The sequence below is a fragment of the Paroedura picta genome, chromosome 17 (assembly GCF_049243985.1).
Source record: "Paroedura picta isolate Pp20150507F chromosome 17, Ppicta_v3.0, whole genome shotgun sequence".
Lineage (NCBI taxonomy): Eukaryota > Metazoa > Chordata > Lepidosauria > Squamata > Gekkonidae > Paroedura > Paroedura picta.
In genome coordinates this window covers 20064277-20079506 of record NC_135385.1, presented here as the reverse complement: position 1 = coordinate 20079506, position 15230 = coordinate 20064277, and the positions used below count along the sequence as shown (strand labels likewise).

The window sequence follows — 15230 nt, the reverse complement described above, 5'->3', positions numbered from 1 at the left end:
CTTGCCCTGGCTCCAAATGGGTAGCCGTGTTAGTCTGTTTTTTTGCTGGAGAACAGAGCCAGATTCCAGGAGCACCTTAAAAAATTGACAAAATGGGTGGCAGTGGAAGAACAGCCACGGTCACTACCTGTGGCAGACGCATGATTCCCGTCTCATCTGTCTCCACCTCTGTTGCCCAGTTCCTTCTGCAATGCCACTGCAGGCTGCAGGAAAGGGCCCTTATGGTTGGATGCTCCTTGAACAGACATGGATCCTGCACTTGAAAAACTAGCTTGTCAAGGAGGAGGCTAGAATCTTCACCCTTGACATGCTAGGTCTCTACATGAAGGGAGTGTTTTCCTCTGGGATAGCAGCACACAGTCCTCCACCCTCCTTCCCCCACTGCCAAACTGTGATCTGAGTAGTGGCCAGCCCCAGACCTCCTAACCCACGGAGAATTGGACTTTCTCCTCTTTGCCCCTTTGCTTGACTTCTGCAGAATGGAATGGAAGTCCCCATCTGCTCTCCCGAGCCACGGTTGAACGTTTGAAACCTGATCTGCGAGAGCTCAGCTTTTCCCCACAGGGTCAGAAGTGTGCGCGAAGGACAGCAGGGGAGAACTGAATTAGGTGATTTTAATCTTTTTAAAATCTTTCTCCTCCTTCCCCCCTCCAGCACGACCTCATCTCGCTGCGCTCTGTCAGACCACTTGCCTGCTTCTTCCTGCCTCCCTCGGCCAGGGGTCAGGGCGGCCCCCGTACCTCGAGCTTCTAGAAGAGCTGGTCAGCAAGAACTTCCTGCTGACGGGAGTGCGGCTCACTGCAATCGATCCATCGCAGGCCCACTGCATCACTGCGATCCTCAGCCTCAAGGAGAGCGAGGCCTCCTGCACGGTATGGGCGATGGGGAGCATGGTCCGTGCCGGTCCTCCAAATACACTGAACTTCTGGTTTTGGGTAGTCCTGCTTGCCTCCTTATAGGCAAAGCTGCTCCTTTAGGAAGCCAGTTTTCCTTGGCTGAGCTGAGTTGAGCTCATTATGAACCTTTTCTTGGTCTCCCCGCTGCCTGCGGCCCTAGGTGTACATAAGAATAGGATGCGGAATACCTATATTGGCACAATAGGTGATAAAACACTAAAAGAAGAGTAGTGCAAGGAAATAATATCTACAAAATTCAGTGATATCTAAAGCCGTACGTGCTAAATTGTGAGATGGGCATATTGCGACCTACAGTTTACAACGGGGTTTGCAGAATTTGCTGATATTGAAGTTCACGCCACCCTGTCTTCCAGCATCGCGCGCTCGCAGAGGGGCCCTGCCTGGTCTTGGCGGTGCAGCGGGACAACGCCGTCGTGTGCTTTGAGGCCCTGCTGAACGGGTAAGGGAGAGCCCCCTCCGGCCGCCCCTCTCAACCCAGCCCACCAAGGCTGCCTGGCCACCCACCTCTGGTGCCCTATGGAACCTCGCCTTGCCCACATTTCGGTCCGCCTCTCCAGTCATGCTAGGGGTGGCCAAACTATGCCGAGAAACCATCAGCTAAGCGAACGGCCCTGAATCTTTACAGGCACCCATTCAGCTCTCTTTGTTGAATCCCGTCTGTCGTCCCCCGGGGCTCTGCCTGTGTGCTGGCCCCATCTCTCATCTCTTTTTCCCTCGTTACCTGGCCCAGGTGTGGTTTGCTCTGTTCTTCCACATGATGTCACTCCGCTGCAATTGGCCCAAGGGCCAGGAGGCGGGGAGATGTGATCTTGTTACCAGGGAGGCATTCTTCCCGCCTGGCTTGCCTTCCTTTGCACTCCTTCTGTCTGATGCCTACTCTCAGCTAGCCCAGAGAGACTCCCACCTGGGAAGCCGGCCCGTCCGCCCGTCCGTCCGTCTCTTGCTGCTGCTTCCCGATACTTAGCAAATGCTGTCTTTTTCTCCCTCTTTGCTTCCTTCAGAGCCGGTCTTTCTCGCTGAGACTCAGGGTGCATTGCACAGTAGAAAACAACTCAGGCAGGCAGCGTAAAGGCAATCTTTTCCACAGGGCCACGTGGGTTAGGGCCACAGACCTGGACGACAAGGCAAAGCAACCCAAAACGCCTGTCCGGGGCGTGATGTGCCACGGTGCAGGAGGCGGCTTGCCAAAGCAGAAGGAAGGGGAGGCATGCCAGGGACGCGGTGATAGACTGCCCACGCCTCATCCTAAACTGGGGGAAGGGGGTGGCCGGGAGGCCGCACGAGGAGTCCCACCCTGGCCCGCAAAAGGACCTTCTGAAATTTGCCCGTGAGCTTTTGAGCCAGCTTGGCACGGTGGCGAAGAGCAGTGGGGTCTAATTTGGTTAGAATGGAATCGTTCACTAAAAAAAACCTTTTGTGCAAAATGTTTATTGTGCACATTCATACATGGAGCATCCAGCACGTCTGTTGCTCACGAGAGCCAGCTTGGCGTCGTACTTCAGAGCGGCGGCCTCAAATCTGGGGAACCGAGTTTGATTCCCCGCTCCTTCTCTGCCAGTCCCAGTTCTCTCAGAGCTCCCTCAGCCTCACCTACCTCACAGGGCCTTTGTTGTGGGGAGAGGAAGGGAGCCGCTACGAGACTCCTTTTGGGTAGAGAAAAGCAGAGTGCAAAACCCCCAGGCCCTTTTCTTCTTTTTGCATCTTTCGCGGCCGTCGTCTCCTCCTTTGGAGTCCGGAGGACTCCAGCGTCTCAGTCAGCGGGCTGAGCACAGACTTGGGAACCCTGGTTTGGCCGTGCAACTCAATGAGTTGGGCTTTTAACTGGAGATGCTGGGGATTGAACTTGGGACCTTCTGCATGCTCCTGAGCCACAGCCCCTCACCGAAAACACATCCCACAACGGACCAATTAGACCTGATTTTGGGCACCAGCTCGGGACACTTGGTTGGGGCTTGCTCCCCTGTCTCGGTCTTTTTGCAACCCCCCCAACAGCTTGCGGGCCAATCCCCTCAAGTCACGAGTCTCATCTCCAGCACCGGAGGTTGACTGCCTGCGAATGGGGAGGCTCCGTTCCCAGCACTAACAGAGATGAAGCTGCACCAATCTCTCCTGGGCCTCTTTTCCCCGATGCGGATCGATCCCGCGCTCTCTCCCACCTCCTGAGGGCCCGATGCTCCTCGGTCACAAAGCCAAGGTCCTGTCCATTATTTATCGATATTGAGCCACTGAGTCAGCGCCCTCGGAGGGCTCTTAGTTTTCGGAGGCTGCAGCCGGCTCCCGGCGGCTAAGCGGAAAGCCACTCTCTCAAGGACGCAAAAGGGGGTGCTGAAAGAGAGAGGGAGAGGGAGAGAGCCCACAGATGGTTGCATAGCTACAGGGAGTTCGGCAAAAGAAAAGCTCCCTTTCAGAATCCGCCGCACGCTTCCCGGGAGAGGGGGGGAATCACCGTGTTCAGTTCAGGGCTGTGAAAATCTCTACATCAACGGCGGGCGCTTTGCGTTTAACCACTTCAGGTCCTCGACGCAAACGGAGAACCGCCCTGCCCTGAACCGTAGAAAAGCCAGGCTAACCAGGGTAAGGGCCCCACACTTCTGTCCTTCACCAGCACAGGCCTTCTTCCAAGGAGCCCCGAAAAGCAGCAGGCCAGGGAATAAGCCGTAGCCCCATGTCCCGACACACCGGCTTCCCGTGTGCAAGTGGCGCCTTTTATTGCAGAGGCCCTTTGCTCGCGTGAGCCGGCGCGGCAAAGGACTCCGGGAACGCCGTGCGGGAGGTGGCAGGGAAGGCCGCCAGGTACGCCACGAAGGCCTTGTCTACGCAGGCCTTCCCTTCAGCCCTTCTGAGCCTATTAATTCTTTCCATCAGCCCCCCCCCCCCCCACACACACACACACAGAGCCGTGTCAGGTGAGGACACGCCAGCCTCTCGGGAGCTTTCTTGCCGGGCCGTTTCCTCCAAGTCCGAGCCTGTCTTTCACGCGGGAGTGCTCGCTTTTCTGTTCCCTTTCTGCGGGGGAGTGCTGGGCAGCAGCCAGGGGACATACCCAGAGACACAGTTGCCCCAAATAAGAGGAGTTGAGCGGGAGGGAGGGGGAGGGCATAAGCCGTTTCTGCAAAAGGTCACCGGATCTGTGCCGATCGTGCCTCGGGCATTGAGAAGGACAGCAGAATGCTGCTCAGGTGGACAGAAAGCCAAGCCGTTGTTAAGCCTTGCTTCTAGAAAGCACCGGGTGATTTGCCTTCACTGCGTCGTTGTCCCCCTTTCTTCCTGTATACGCAACCCTGCAAGGTAGGCTAGGGAGAAGCGATTGGCCCACAGCCACCCGGTTGAGCCGCAGCGGGGATCCGAGCCCAGGTTCCCAATAAGCAGAACTGTTATAAACAAGATATCTCTTTATTGAAGAAGGCTGCACCTTTTAACAAGAGTTTCGGTGTGTTTTTTTTTAACTTAATCTCTTTTCTCCCCACCCCCAACAGCGATTACTGTCCGAAACGGCCCGCGTTGGGTGGCGTGCAGCATCTTCTTTATCCCAAAACCGAGAAGCAGGCAAGTTCCGCGTTCCGGTGGCTTGTCCGTGTGTGCGTGTGTTTGTGTTTCTCTCCCATTTCTTCTCTGCTGCTCATTCTAAGAGGATGGCCAACTTTTCCTTCCAGGTCCGCTCCTCTGCTTTTAAGGGTGGTTTGATGCTGTCCCCGCACCTGAAAAGGCTGCATGTATTCCATTTTGGCTTGCAGGCAATTTCTGTTGAAAGAGGCAGCAGCAGTGGGGGGGGGGGGGAGGAATTGGCAACATGGCTTTTGCAACCGCTAGATTTACTATTAAATAATTGCTGGGTGTCAATGTTCTAGAAGCCCGGTAACCCTGGGCTCTCCTGCCAGAGCTCGGGAGGTCAGCAGAATCAACACAATTAGAAGAGGGCGGAAAACAGGCCAAGGGAAAGACAGGGTCTTGATTCACGCTAACGGTGACCTCTCCGGTGTTATTCCCTGCTGGGCCCGGGCAACGTCCGGGGGGAGAGCCCTCTTGGGAGTCCCACCGTGTGAGCCATCTTGAGTCCCTCCATGGGAGAAAGGTGGAATGTGCGCCAGGTGTCCCTTGTGAGGGGCAGAGCTTGCCCTGCCCCAGAAACCCTTGCAGTGGCTCCTAACTATTGCTAGGTATCAGAACAGATATCTTGAGGTTGGCGGCAGCTTTAAAACCGACAAATCTAGTTCTAGGCATGAGCTTTTGTGTGCAGGCACACGTGAGCTTCTCCCCGGAGTGAAGCTTGGTGGGTTCTTAAAGGTGCCGTCAGCTGTCGGACCAAGACAGCGACCCGCTGGACCTGTCACCAGACAAGACAGAACTGGGAAGGAGGCCCAGAGATTACGAGGTGGGAAATTTGGGCTTGGCTGTTGTGGCATCTCGACTCTGGAGCGTTCCTTTGGGGGCGCTTCTTTGTTATCGGAAGCGTTTTGGTTGCTTCGTGCCGACTCGAATCTTTGACAGGGGACGGCACCAACAGGGAGCCTGTGGACTGAGGCACATCCGGGTCTTTATATAACTATGGCATGCAGGCAGCCTTAAATCATTGCATCCCCCCCCCCTCCCAAGACAGAAGAAGTAACAGCCTCCCAGGGTCGTCCCTCAAAGAAAACCCACGAGATCCTCGCATCAGAAAAGCGTGTGGAAACGGCCAACTGGGCCTCTGCGGTCGGGGCCAATACGCTATTAGACGTGTCAGCAGAGTTAAATAGCAGGATCTGATTGAGATCTTTAATCCGGCCGGCTCGAAATGGCTCATCCGGGCACAGCTGCGGCGTTCCTGGGAAGTGTCTCGGAAAGAGACTACGCTTATCTGGCCTCCAGCAGAAAGCCGCCTGCGTCCTGGGAGCTCTTTTGCCAATCTGAGCATTCAGGCTGAAGAGCTGCAACCGGGTTGCACCTGCCGACGGGCGAGCCAGCACTCCCTTCTTCCGTCCTCCGCCCGAAATAACCAATAGGGCCAGGGCAGCCCGTGCCGTGAAGCAGGGTCCTCAAAAAGCAGGGTTTTATGGGTGTGTTATTTTAATTAGAGCCTAATGCTGGGAGCGATTGAGGGCAAAAGAAGAAGGGGACGACAGAGAACGAGGTGGCTGGATGGAGTCACTGAAGCAGTCGGTGCAAACTTAAATGGACTCCGGGGAATGGTAGAGGACAGGAAGGCCTGGAGGATCATTGTCCAGGGGGCCGCGATGGGTCGGACACGACTTCGCAACTAACAACATAACAAATATTTTAATTGGTTATATTCCTCCCATGACTCCGAGCAGTGTGCATACAGGGCTGCTCCGGAGCTCCTATGGATTGTTTAGATCGGTGGTTCTCCACCTGGGGGTCGGGACCAATCAGTCGTTCAGACCAAGTGATCTGGAGTCGTTCCATAAGAGACCAAAGGATATATGGTCATTTAATCTAATACCATTTAAAACAGATCATAAAGTAGAACTTAAAACTATGCTGCTTTAGAGCATCGTATTTTTATGGGACCCCTTTCAGAGGGGTCGTGGAAGGGCAAACAGCTTGGCCAGGGGGGTGCCTTCCACACAACAGCCTTGCGGGGTAGATCAAGACAGAGCGTTTGTCTGTCTGGAGCAGCGGAAAAGGGTGAGATCGGCATGGTGGGACAAGCCAGTCAGCCCAAATGAGCTCAGCTAGTAATCAGGCAGCAGTGCAAAGTCTCCAGACCCATCACAGTTCTTCTGTTTTTGCTTTCTCCCAAGGCCGAGGAGCTTCTCTGCTGCCTTTTCGACTCGCTGACCACGGACAGCATCCATCAAATCGAAACCCACGGCTCCTCGTAGCCCGGACCAGCCCGCCCACAAAACTGCAGGGTTTGTTTTTTTAATCTCGAGGGTTACAGGTCTCCAGTTGTGTTTAATAAAGTGACCAATTCGGAAAGCTTTTGACGTCTCGTGTCTGCGGCTCGAGTGAGTCTGTGGCCTGGGAGACTTAACCAGCCCCAATCAGAGGGGGAGACAATCACAGACTCGCGTGGCTTTGATAGGGGGCAAGGCCCGTTCGTGGAAGGGCCCCTCCGTGGCAGTTAGCCATGATCACCGCCCGGAAATTGTTGCTTTCGTAATTATTAATGCCCCCCTTTTCCACGGAGACTCAAAACGGGTCACACGAGGTACGCAGCGCCCCCCTGAGCTACCGCTTTGGGGAAGAAGAGCGACGTTGCCCTCCTGCCCCACTGAAATGCTTCCAAGAGGAATCAGCATGAGCCCTGCGGGAAACAGGAATCCGGAACAGATGCATTGTCGGTCTCACCCAGATCGTCGCTCACAAATAGGTTGGCCCGTGTGGCCTCACGTGTGCCCCCTCTCTTGCTGTGCAGAAAATCTGGATCCACATAGGCAATGTGGGGGGGGGGATTCTTGCTCAGGAGGTGCATTGCCGAACGCCTAAAAGCAGCTTCCAGAGAAGCATTCAGGGTTGCAACGCCTGTGGAGGCAGAAGTGGTGGCACCCTCCTGACGTTGTTATTGGGCACTGGGGCGGGGGGTAGGCATCTTCTTTTCCCACCACAGCGGATGGCCTTGGGACAGCCTTGGGAGCCAGCTTGGTGTCGTGGTTAGGAGTGCGGACTTCTAATCTGGGAAGCCAGGTTCGATTCCCTGCTTCCCCCACAGGCAGCCAGCTGGGTGACCTTGGGCTCGCCACACCACTGATAAAGCTGTTCTGACCGAGCAGGAATATCAGGACTCTCTCACAGGGTGTCTGTTGTGGGGAGAGGAAAGGGAAGGCGACTGTAAGCTGCTTTGAGCCTCCGTTGGGTAGAGAAAAACAGCATATAAGAACCAACTCTTCATCTCTCACGATGATTCAGGCGCTCTTTCTGCTTTCCCTCTCTGTGGCCGCTTTGGAGCGTTAAAAAGAAAACCTCAGGGCTCCCGTTTCCCCCATAGCTGGCGAGTGCGGTGCGTGAGCGTCGGCAGAGTGGAGATGGCAGGGACGAGAAAGGCTTCTCCCGCGGAGATCCGCCCACCCCCCGGCTGGGGAAGACAACTTGGCCAGGGACGAGGGTGACTGAAGCGTGGGGAGCACGCCCTATCTGCTGTTTTCCTGGAAGCACGCTCTGCTTTTGCATTCGCGATCCAGGGAACACCTCCCTCTTCTGCCACCGACAGGCAGAGTCTCCACTGCTGGTTCCCTTCCAAGCACGGCAGGGCCACGCTGAACTCTGCAGCACAAGAAGCAATCCCCTGCCAAATTTTGGGAAGTCGAGGGTACAGCGATGAGAGGGGCTTTCGGAACTGGCACGGCTCCACCACGACCGCGAACGCTTTGGCTGCCGAGTTTATATCTTCGAAAGGACACAGGCAGCATGCCAGGAAACATTTTTTTTAATTTTACTTCTCTTCTTCTCTCCTTGGCATGGCTGCTGCGTCCTTAGAAGACACAGGGATTCGTTTCCGGGCAGAAACGGAACAAAACTCGTCTGTAAATTTGAACCGCTTGGATCCTTTTGGAAGAAGGGAGTGTAGAAAAGAAATCAGCAGTGGTGAAACTACATTGGCAAACTTTTTTTCCCCTTTAAAGAAAGAAATCAGGGGGGGGGGGCACCTGGATTTGAACCAGGGACCTCTTGAGCGGCATTCAAATGCTCGATCGCTGAGCCTACCCCCTTACACACTAGGTGGCTTCTCATTTGGGCCCGTTATGGGTGCTGGTTCTGTTTCCTGACACGGCTGTGCTCCTTGCCCATGGGCATTATAGCAGCTCCTCCCCGGCCACCTATTTCGGTAGCCTTCGGGTTGCTCCTGGATTCTGCTATTGAAACAGGAGCTTTATTTCCTGCGACACAACCGCCGAGAAATATTTTGACCTGCAGACGCTGCAATAAGGTAGATAACATCGGCATCGTGTTATTCCGAGCGTTAAGCAAAAGCGCTCCTCGGGTCCTTGGCTTTTTCCTCCGCGTGGGATGGGACGCTGGCTGAAGAAACGAACAGAGCATTCACCCCAAGAAGAACTTCCAAGAAGAAAGACTCTGGGCCGTGGTTCATTCACTAGGAGGCCTTGAACAAGTCTATCTGTCCTAACCTGGATGGGCCAAGGTAGACCGATCTCGTCAGATTTCGGAAGCTGAGCTGAGTTGAACAGGGACACCAGGGACTCTGCATAGAATGTCTCTAGACTTGAGAAAGCTACGGCAGGAGTGGTGGCCAAACTGTGGCTCTCCAGGTGTCCATGGACTACAATGCCCATGAGCCCCTGCCAACACAGGGGCATTGTAGTCCGTGGACATCTGGAGAGCCACAGTTTGGCCAAGCCTGCTCTATGGGTTGCCGTAAGTGATTTAAAACCCTTTCCAGCACCCTCCCGTATCTACTATCTGGAGCTAGTCTCACTGTCCTACCTAGCAGGGCTGGCTTTCAGGTTACTGAGACAGTGGATGCACTTTGAACACTCCTAAAGTTCCGCTGCTGTATTTTTCAAATCTCCACCCCATCTTTTTTTAATCAACATCTGTGCGGTTTACCAATGCCTCTAATCTGCCAAATGCGAGACCCCAATGGGGGGGGGGAACCACAGCAAAAGCAGAAGCTGAGTAACACCTCCAAAGACTAGTGGTTTTACTGTGGCATGAACTTCCACGACCTGGGACCCAACGTCTGACGAAATGAGCTCTGAATCCACATAAATCTATGCCCCAGTAATTACGTCCCTGAAGGGCCACTGTATCCCTGCTGCTTTTAGAGAGATTTCTTAGACTGTGCAAGTCTCTTCCTGTCTGTCTCCTGAAACATGCAGCTACGCCTGAAGGGGACAATTAGCATCCCCCATGAAATCCATAAATCAGAAATGAAACGCTCTAGTGCAGGGGTCGTCAACCTGTGGTCCTCCAGATGTTCACGGACTACAATTCCCATGAGCCCCTGCCAGCAAATGCTGGCAGGGGCTCATGGGAATTGTAGTCCATGAACATCTGGAGGACCACAGATTGACTACCCCTGCTCTATTGGACTCAACCTGCAAGAGAGGCTGCCCGGTGTACCTCTGCGGGCTGAGGGACATCAAGTGAAGACTTTGAAAAAATCCAATTCACACAGGTTTGGGACTTGGATTGTTTCCCCCCGTGTCCTTTCTTTTGGCCTGAAACGGACACTTTCCATCGCTGGCTGCTTGCGATTTCACGACGCTTGGATGGCTAGCGTGCGGCTGGACCGCCGTGACCTTGGAATGTTGCAAGCTCTCTCGGAAGCATTCCGCGGAGCGTAGGTGGGAGGCGAGAGAAAAAATGCAGATTGTCGAAGAACCCCGGCCCAGAAACCACAGCCGTGCAAGGTGGATTCTAGCAGCGAGCGCAGAGAGGGGGGAAACGTGTCCGTGGGAGAGTCTGACATGGTAGGAGAGACCGGGGTGGCGATGGAGGCGTTTCAAGAGAGTTTCAAGGTTTTATTCCCAGGAGACGAGAGAACAGGTATTGTATCTGGTGAGAAAAGGGAGGCGTGGGCGAAAGGAAGCCATTTAGACTTCAACCGTATTCATTCTCCAGGGTCGGAACAATAGAGAGCCCCTTCGCCCGTAATAGTGTCCCACGGATAGGCCGGCAAAGTCATCTGGTTCGCTCCCATCCAAGCTCCCGTTTACTCTCTGCCCCTCCGCTCTGAGTTCGAAGCAAGCACCATGGCCACCTTGAGTCAGGGAGAACTTTAATAACTGGCAAGAGCAGAGGAGGAGAATTTTTTTGACTGGCGGAGGGGGAATGTTGTTTGCTTCTGCGGCGGGCCTCGTCTTGCAAACAATTCATTTAGATTATGAAAGCCGGAGACAGAGAGAGAGACAGAGAGAGAACAAAACAAGCCCGATTGTTTGCTGCCCGGCCAAAGAAAGGGGAAGCAATGGAATTTAGATTAAAAATTATGTCAAATGACATCGGCTTCTCTGCCTCCCCGCCTCCCTTTCTTGGGCAGGGAAGCCCGTAGCTTGCTGGGCACACACAGAGTTGTGTCGGGGTTGACGACCGGTCAAAATGAGCCAGCTGGACGGGCCAAGCGGTTTGTTTGGAGAAAAGCCGGGGCGAAGCTGGTTCGCTCTCCACGGTTTGTTGATTTTGTCAACGCAGGGGCACCTTCACTGAGCAAAGAGAGTTTGTCCTAGCCCGGGCTTTCTCAACCAGGGTTTCATGATGGCTCTGGAAGGGTTTGGGGGAATTAATTTTTAATATATTTTTTTAATTTTGTTTAACTTTTTATCGGATGATAGGACCGTATATAGTCATGATGACCTGCCCCCATTTCCCTAAATGGTCAGTGTTGGGTCTGGAGAGGCTGGGAGAGCCCCAGGGTGGGCATGTCCACAGCTCTCCTTCCCAACTATATCCTGCATGACTGCGCTACTTCTGGGGTTTCTCAAAGCCTGGAGAATATTTCAGGGAGTTCTCAACAGTAAACAAAAGTTGAGAAAGGTTACTCTAGACTCTCCCATGGCTGGCAACTCAATTTGATGGACAAGGAACGGGTTCAAACGGAATGTCCTGCCATGTCATCCACTGTCCGAAGCAGCTGCATTCTTCGGAGAGCCGATCTCTGCAGAGAACCGCAGACATAAAATAGGGTAGTACACCAGGGCTGGTTAATAGCCGAGCTACAAGATTCGGGAGTAGTTGGAGTTTCTGGGTTGATTTTGTGGGGAGACCGATGTCCAGTGCATTACAGTAGAGCCTTGACGTTACTGTGGTGTTGGATCCAGATGGCCACGTCATCCATATGAAGTTAAGGGGTCATCTGTGTCAGTAGACAATGTTATTATTCAGAAATCCTACAGCCAAGGACAGGCATCACTTCACAGTTGTTTCTATGCCTCCTTCCTCACTCGCGTGCCGAAGGGGCCCTGAAAGACAACCCGAAGAAAGGGCTGATTGGCAGAAGGGCAGCAGGCTTGCCCCGAGTTCAAGAGACATCCCTCATTGCCTTTCCCTTAGACCCGCAGCCTTCACTTCTTCAAGGCATTCCAAGTGGGTCACCTTCAGTTCCCGAATGCATTTTGGCAGGATTCGACAGCGACGCGACGATCCGCAGTGACATCGGCTCGCGGGGGTTACAGTCTCATCAGCCTCCTGCCTCCGGCCGCCTCTTGGGAACTAAGTGGGTCAAGGCACAGAGCTCGGTGGCCTGTGGGTGGCATCGAGATTTTGAGACTTCAGGGCGAGAGGCCAGATTCATGTCAGAACGAGGACCGCCACTGAACCGACAAAGGCTGAATCTTATGGAGAGACAGCCTTATACGAATAGACGCCAAAGGTTAGGGTGATAAAAATATGTACATCAGGGCTTGGTTTCCTGTCCTTCGGAGAGGGTTGTGACAATAGAGCAACTACCTTACAGAGGGCACAGCATGTATCCTTCCTTGTGCCTAACAATCCCTCGTTAAAGAATCCCTGGGTTAAATTCTTCTCCCTCGGCCATGCTGGAAAGTCAGTTTGCAGGCGTAGCATGTTTGGACAGAGTTTGTAAGCATGGGTGTGACCAGCTTGAAATCTGGTCTGATTTGAGAGAAAGGTATTTATCCTCCCTTTTAGTAGGCTGTCATCTCAAAAATAACCATGCAGTTTGTCGTAGAGGAGGACTGGAAAGCTACCTTAGCAGTTGCTAAATATTAAGCTGTGGCGATTGCCTGTAAAAGAGTTGGATCTCAATCGGTCCAACACTTTTGAGTCAAAAGACCGGCAAGAAGGATCCCCATGGGGCAGGAATTCCATGGCGGCAAACTTTGGACTGATGGAGGAGGAACCTCCTGCTCTAGACATGTGTGCAGTGGAACCAATTCCATTGAATGCTCCACTTTGACCGAGGGTTCCAGTTGCTTCATCCAGTCGGTTGAATATGAAAAATGTTGGCTTCAAATTTGGAGGAAGGGGATGACTCATCGACGCCACCTGACTGCTTTGATTTTTTGGCAGGCTTCAAATATGAACTCTTGAAAGCTGTCAGCTGCCAAGCGCTATGAAATACAAATACCGATAATTAGCGAGCGATCTCACAAAGGCTAACCGTTTGTATATAATACATGTCAGCGATCAAACACAGCCGCGTTCGGAAGCCCCGCGGCATGCCAATCATTCCCACTGTGAAAATGTGAAATGTCATTGCAGGTCAGCTGTTGGGCACCAGTTGGGCTTTTTTTCTCATTCGGGTGTGGAGATGCTCGAACAGTCGCTGGTTCGGCTCATGGCCTGTTCGCCGTTCGTGAACAAAGAGCCAGTTTTTCAGCAACCGGTTTGGTTCTTCGCAAACGCTTTGAGCCTGTTCTTCAGTTTACAGACTGCTATACTATTCCCATATCAGATGCATAAAGACAACAGCAAGTGCGCTAGGAGGGGTGCGTGCATAGTACCTCAGTGATGTGCCAGAGGCACTCTGCACATGGTCGGAAGTTTCAATTTTTGCTGAAGTTGTTGAGCCTCGAGGATCCCAGGCTGAACCTTGTTTGGCCCGTGCCTCGGATTACGGCCTGCAAGGAGATCTCCACTCCCTTCCTCCACGTCTGGTGCTTCAGCTGCACGCAAAGTGTGAATCTTTCATAGCCTTAGCAAGCCCAGGCAGCTGCAGTTGCCATGGAGACCAGCCGAGGCCTGCAGGGTGCCAGAAAGCCTTGTTCTGCAGAACCAGCGGCAGACAGCATCAAGTTGGGAGGGCGGGTGTCCTTTCCAGGGCTGAAGGAGACGCATTCGGGCTGTCACTCGGGCGAGACGCTGCACAGCTCAGTTTTAAGAGGCGTGGAGCTCTGGGAGAACTGGGACTGGCCCAAGGTCACCCAAGTGGCCGCATGTGGAGGAGGAGTGGGGAATCAAACCTGGTTCTCCAGATTATAGTCTGCCACTATTTACCACGACACCAAGCTGGCTCTCTTTAGCAATATTTATGCTGCATGTTCAGTGTGTAAATATACACAACTAATATATTGGACCAAGGAGTTTTTTTAAGTGCTCTGTTCATTACCCCCACCATGATTGATGCTGGAGGTCACGGCAAAAGGATGGCACCTCCACAGACGGAAATGTGGTGGGGTGATAGACTGGTTGCCCTGCTTCAAAGGGGCGCCGTTATCGCTCCGCGACAGAGCTGTGGAGAGCGAGAGGAGAGATGCCCCCAAAGGCCAATGAGACGAGATCAGAGAGTGCAGGAAGAAAGCAGGGCAGAGAAGGATGGAGAGCCAGCTGTCTGTATCAGGGCAGCGCGGGTCACATCTCAGGGTCAAGATGGACATCTGGGAACTCTGGGGGCTTTCAGCTTTATGTTCTGCCAATTGTCTTGGTGGCAACCTGGGGGACATCTTTCCCACCTCCATTTGATGGTGCTCTGATGGGGCACATGCAGAAGAAGAGTTAGTTTTTAGTACCCCTTTTCACTAATTGAAGGGGTCTCAAAGTGGCTTACAATCGCCTTCCCTTCCTCTCCTCACAACAGACACCCTGGGAGGTCGGTGGGGCTGAGAGAGCTCTGGCTTGACTACTCTGTGAGAACAGCTCTAACAGGCCCGTGACTAGCCCAAGGTCACCCAGGTGGTTGCATGAGGGGAGGAGGACTGGGGAATCAAACCCAGCTCTCCAGATCAACAGCCGTCGTTCTTAACCATGACATCAAGCTGGGTTTTATACCCCGCTCATCCCCACCTGAAGGAGTCGCAAAACAGCTTACAAGCACCTTGACCTTCCTCTCCCCTGCGACGTGGGTGGGGCTGAGAGAACTCTGAGAGAACTGAGATTGATCCAAGGTGGGACATGTCTTCTGTTCTACCTACTGTTGTCCACCCCCCGAGCAGATGACACCGGCTGCTCCTCTCCCCACCCCACCCTCCCACTCTCTGGCCACACAGGCTTCCATGAAGGCTTTACTGGATCTTGCCCTTAATTAATTCCTCACTCATTTGCATAATTACCAGGAAATGGAAATTGAAATTAGCCCGACGACCTGGCCGGAATACACTTAGGGTCCAGTTACCGACCCGGTTAGTAGGAGATGCCTGTGCATTGGTGGGTTTGGTGCCTGTTATAGACCTACAGAAGGCTCATGATACGTACAAATTTCCCACAATATACCAGGGAGTGCCTGTTGGTGGGAAGCGAGTGCGAATGTCGCACGGTGGACTCGGGAACTGCACTCTGGTTGAGAGTCTTGAATTCTTACCTGAAAGAACTGGGTTCCAGTTCTATGTAACCCGATTAAGGTGGACGTGTTCCCTGGGCATGGGGCCCTAGATCAAATGTCCTTATACCCTGCTCCTTCCCCAGCTAAACCCACCGATGCTCCAGAGAGCCAGGGCAACGGTGTATGTTCCCAGTGCC

The 15230-nt window shown here is 53.4% G+C and overlaps 1 protein-coding gene across 5 annotated transcripts in view; it reads left to right on the top strand.

Moving 5' to 3' along the window:
• The window catches only part of DNAAF8 (dynein axonemal assembly factor 8), a 55829-nt gene extending 48984 nt beyond the window's left edge, over positions 1–6845 (top strand). For all 5 annotated transcript variants that reach the window (XM_077316577.1, XM_077316575.1, XM_077316572.1 and 2 more), the window contains exons 29-32: positions 655–872; positions 1271–1356; positions 4394–4463; positions 6659–6845. In XM_077316577.1, the coding sequence (XP_077172692.1) occupies positions 655–872; positions 1271–1356; positions 4394–4463; positions 6659–6739 (455 nt within the window). In that variant the 3' untranslated portion in view covers positions 6740–6845. The remainder of the gene's footprint in view (positions 1–654; positions 873–1270; positions 1357–4393; positions 4464–6658) is intronic.
• Positions 6846–15230: the final 8385 nt, after the last annotated feature.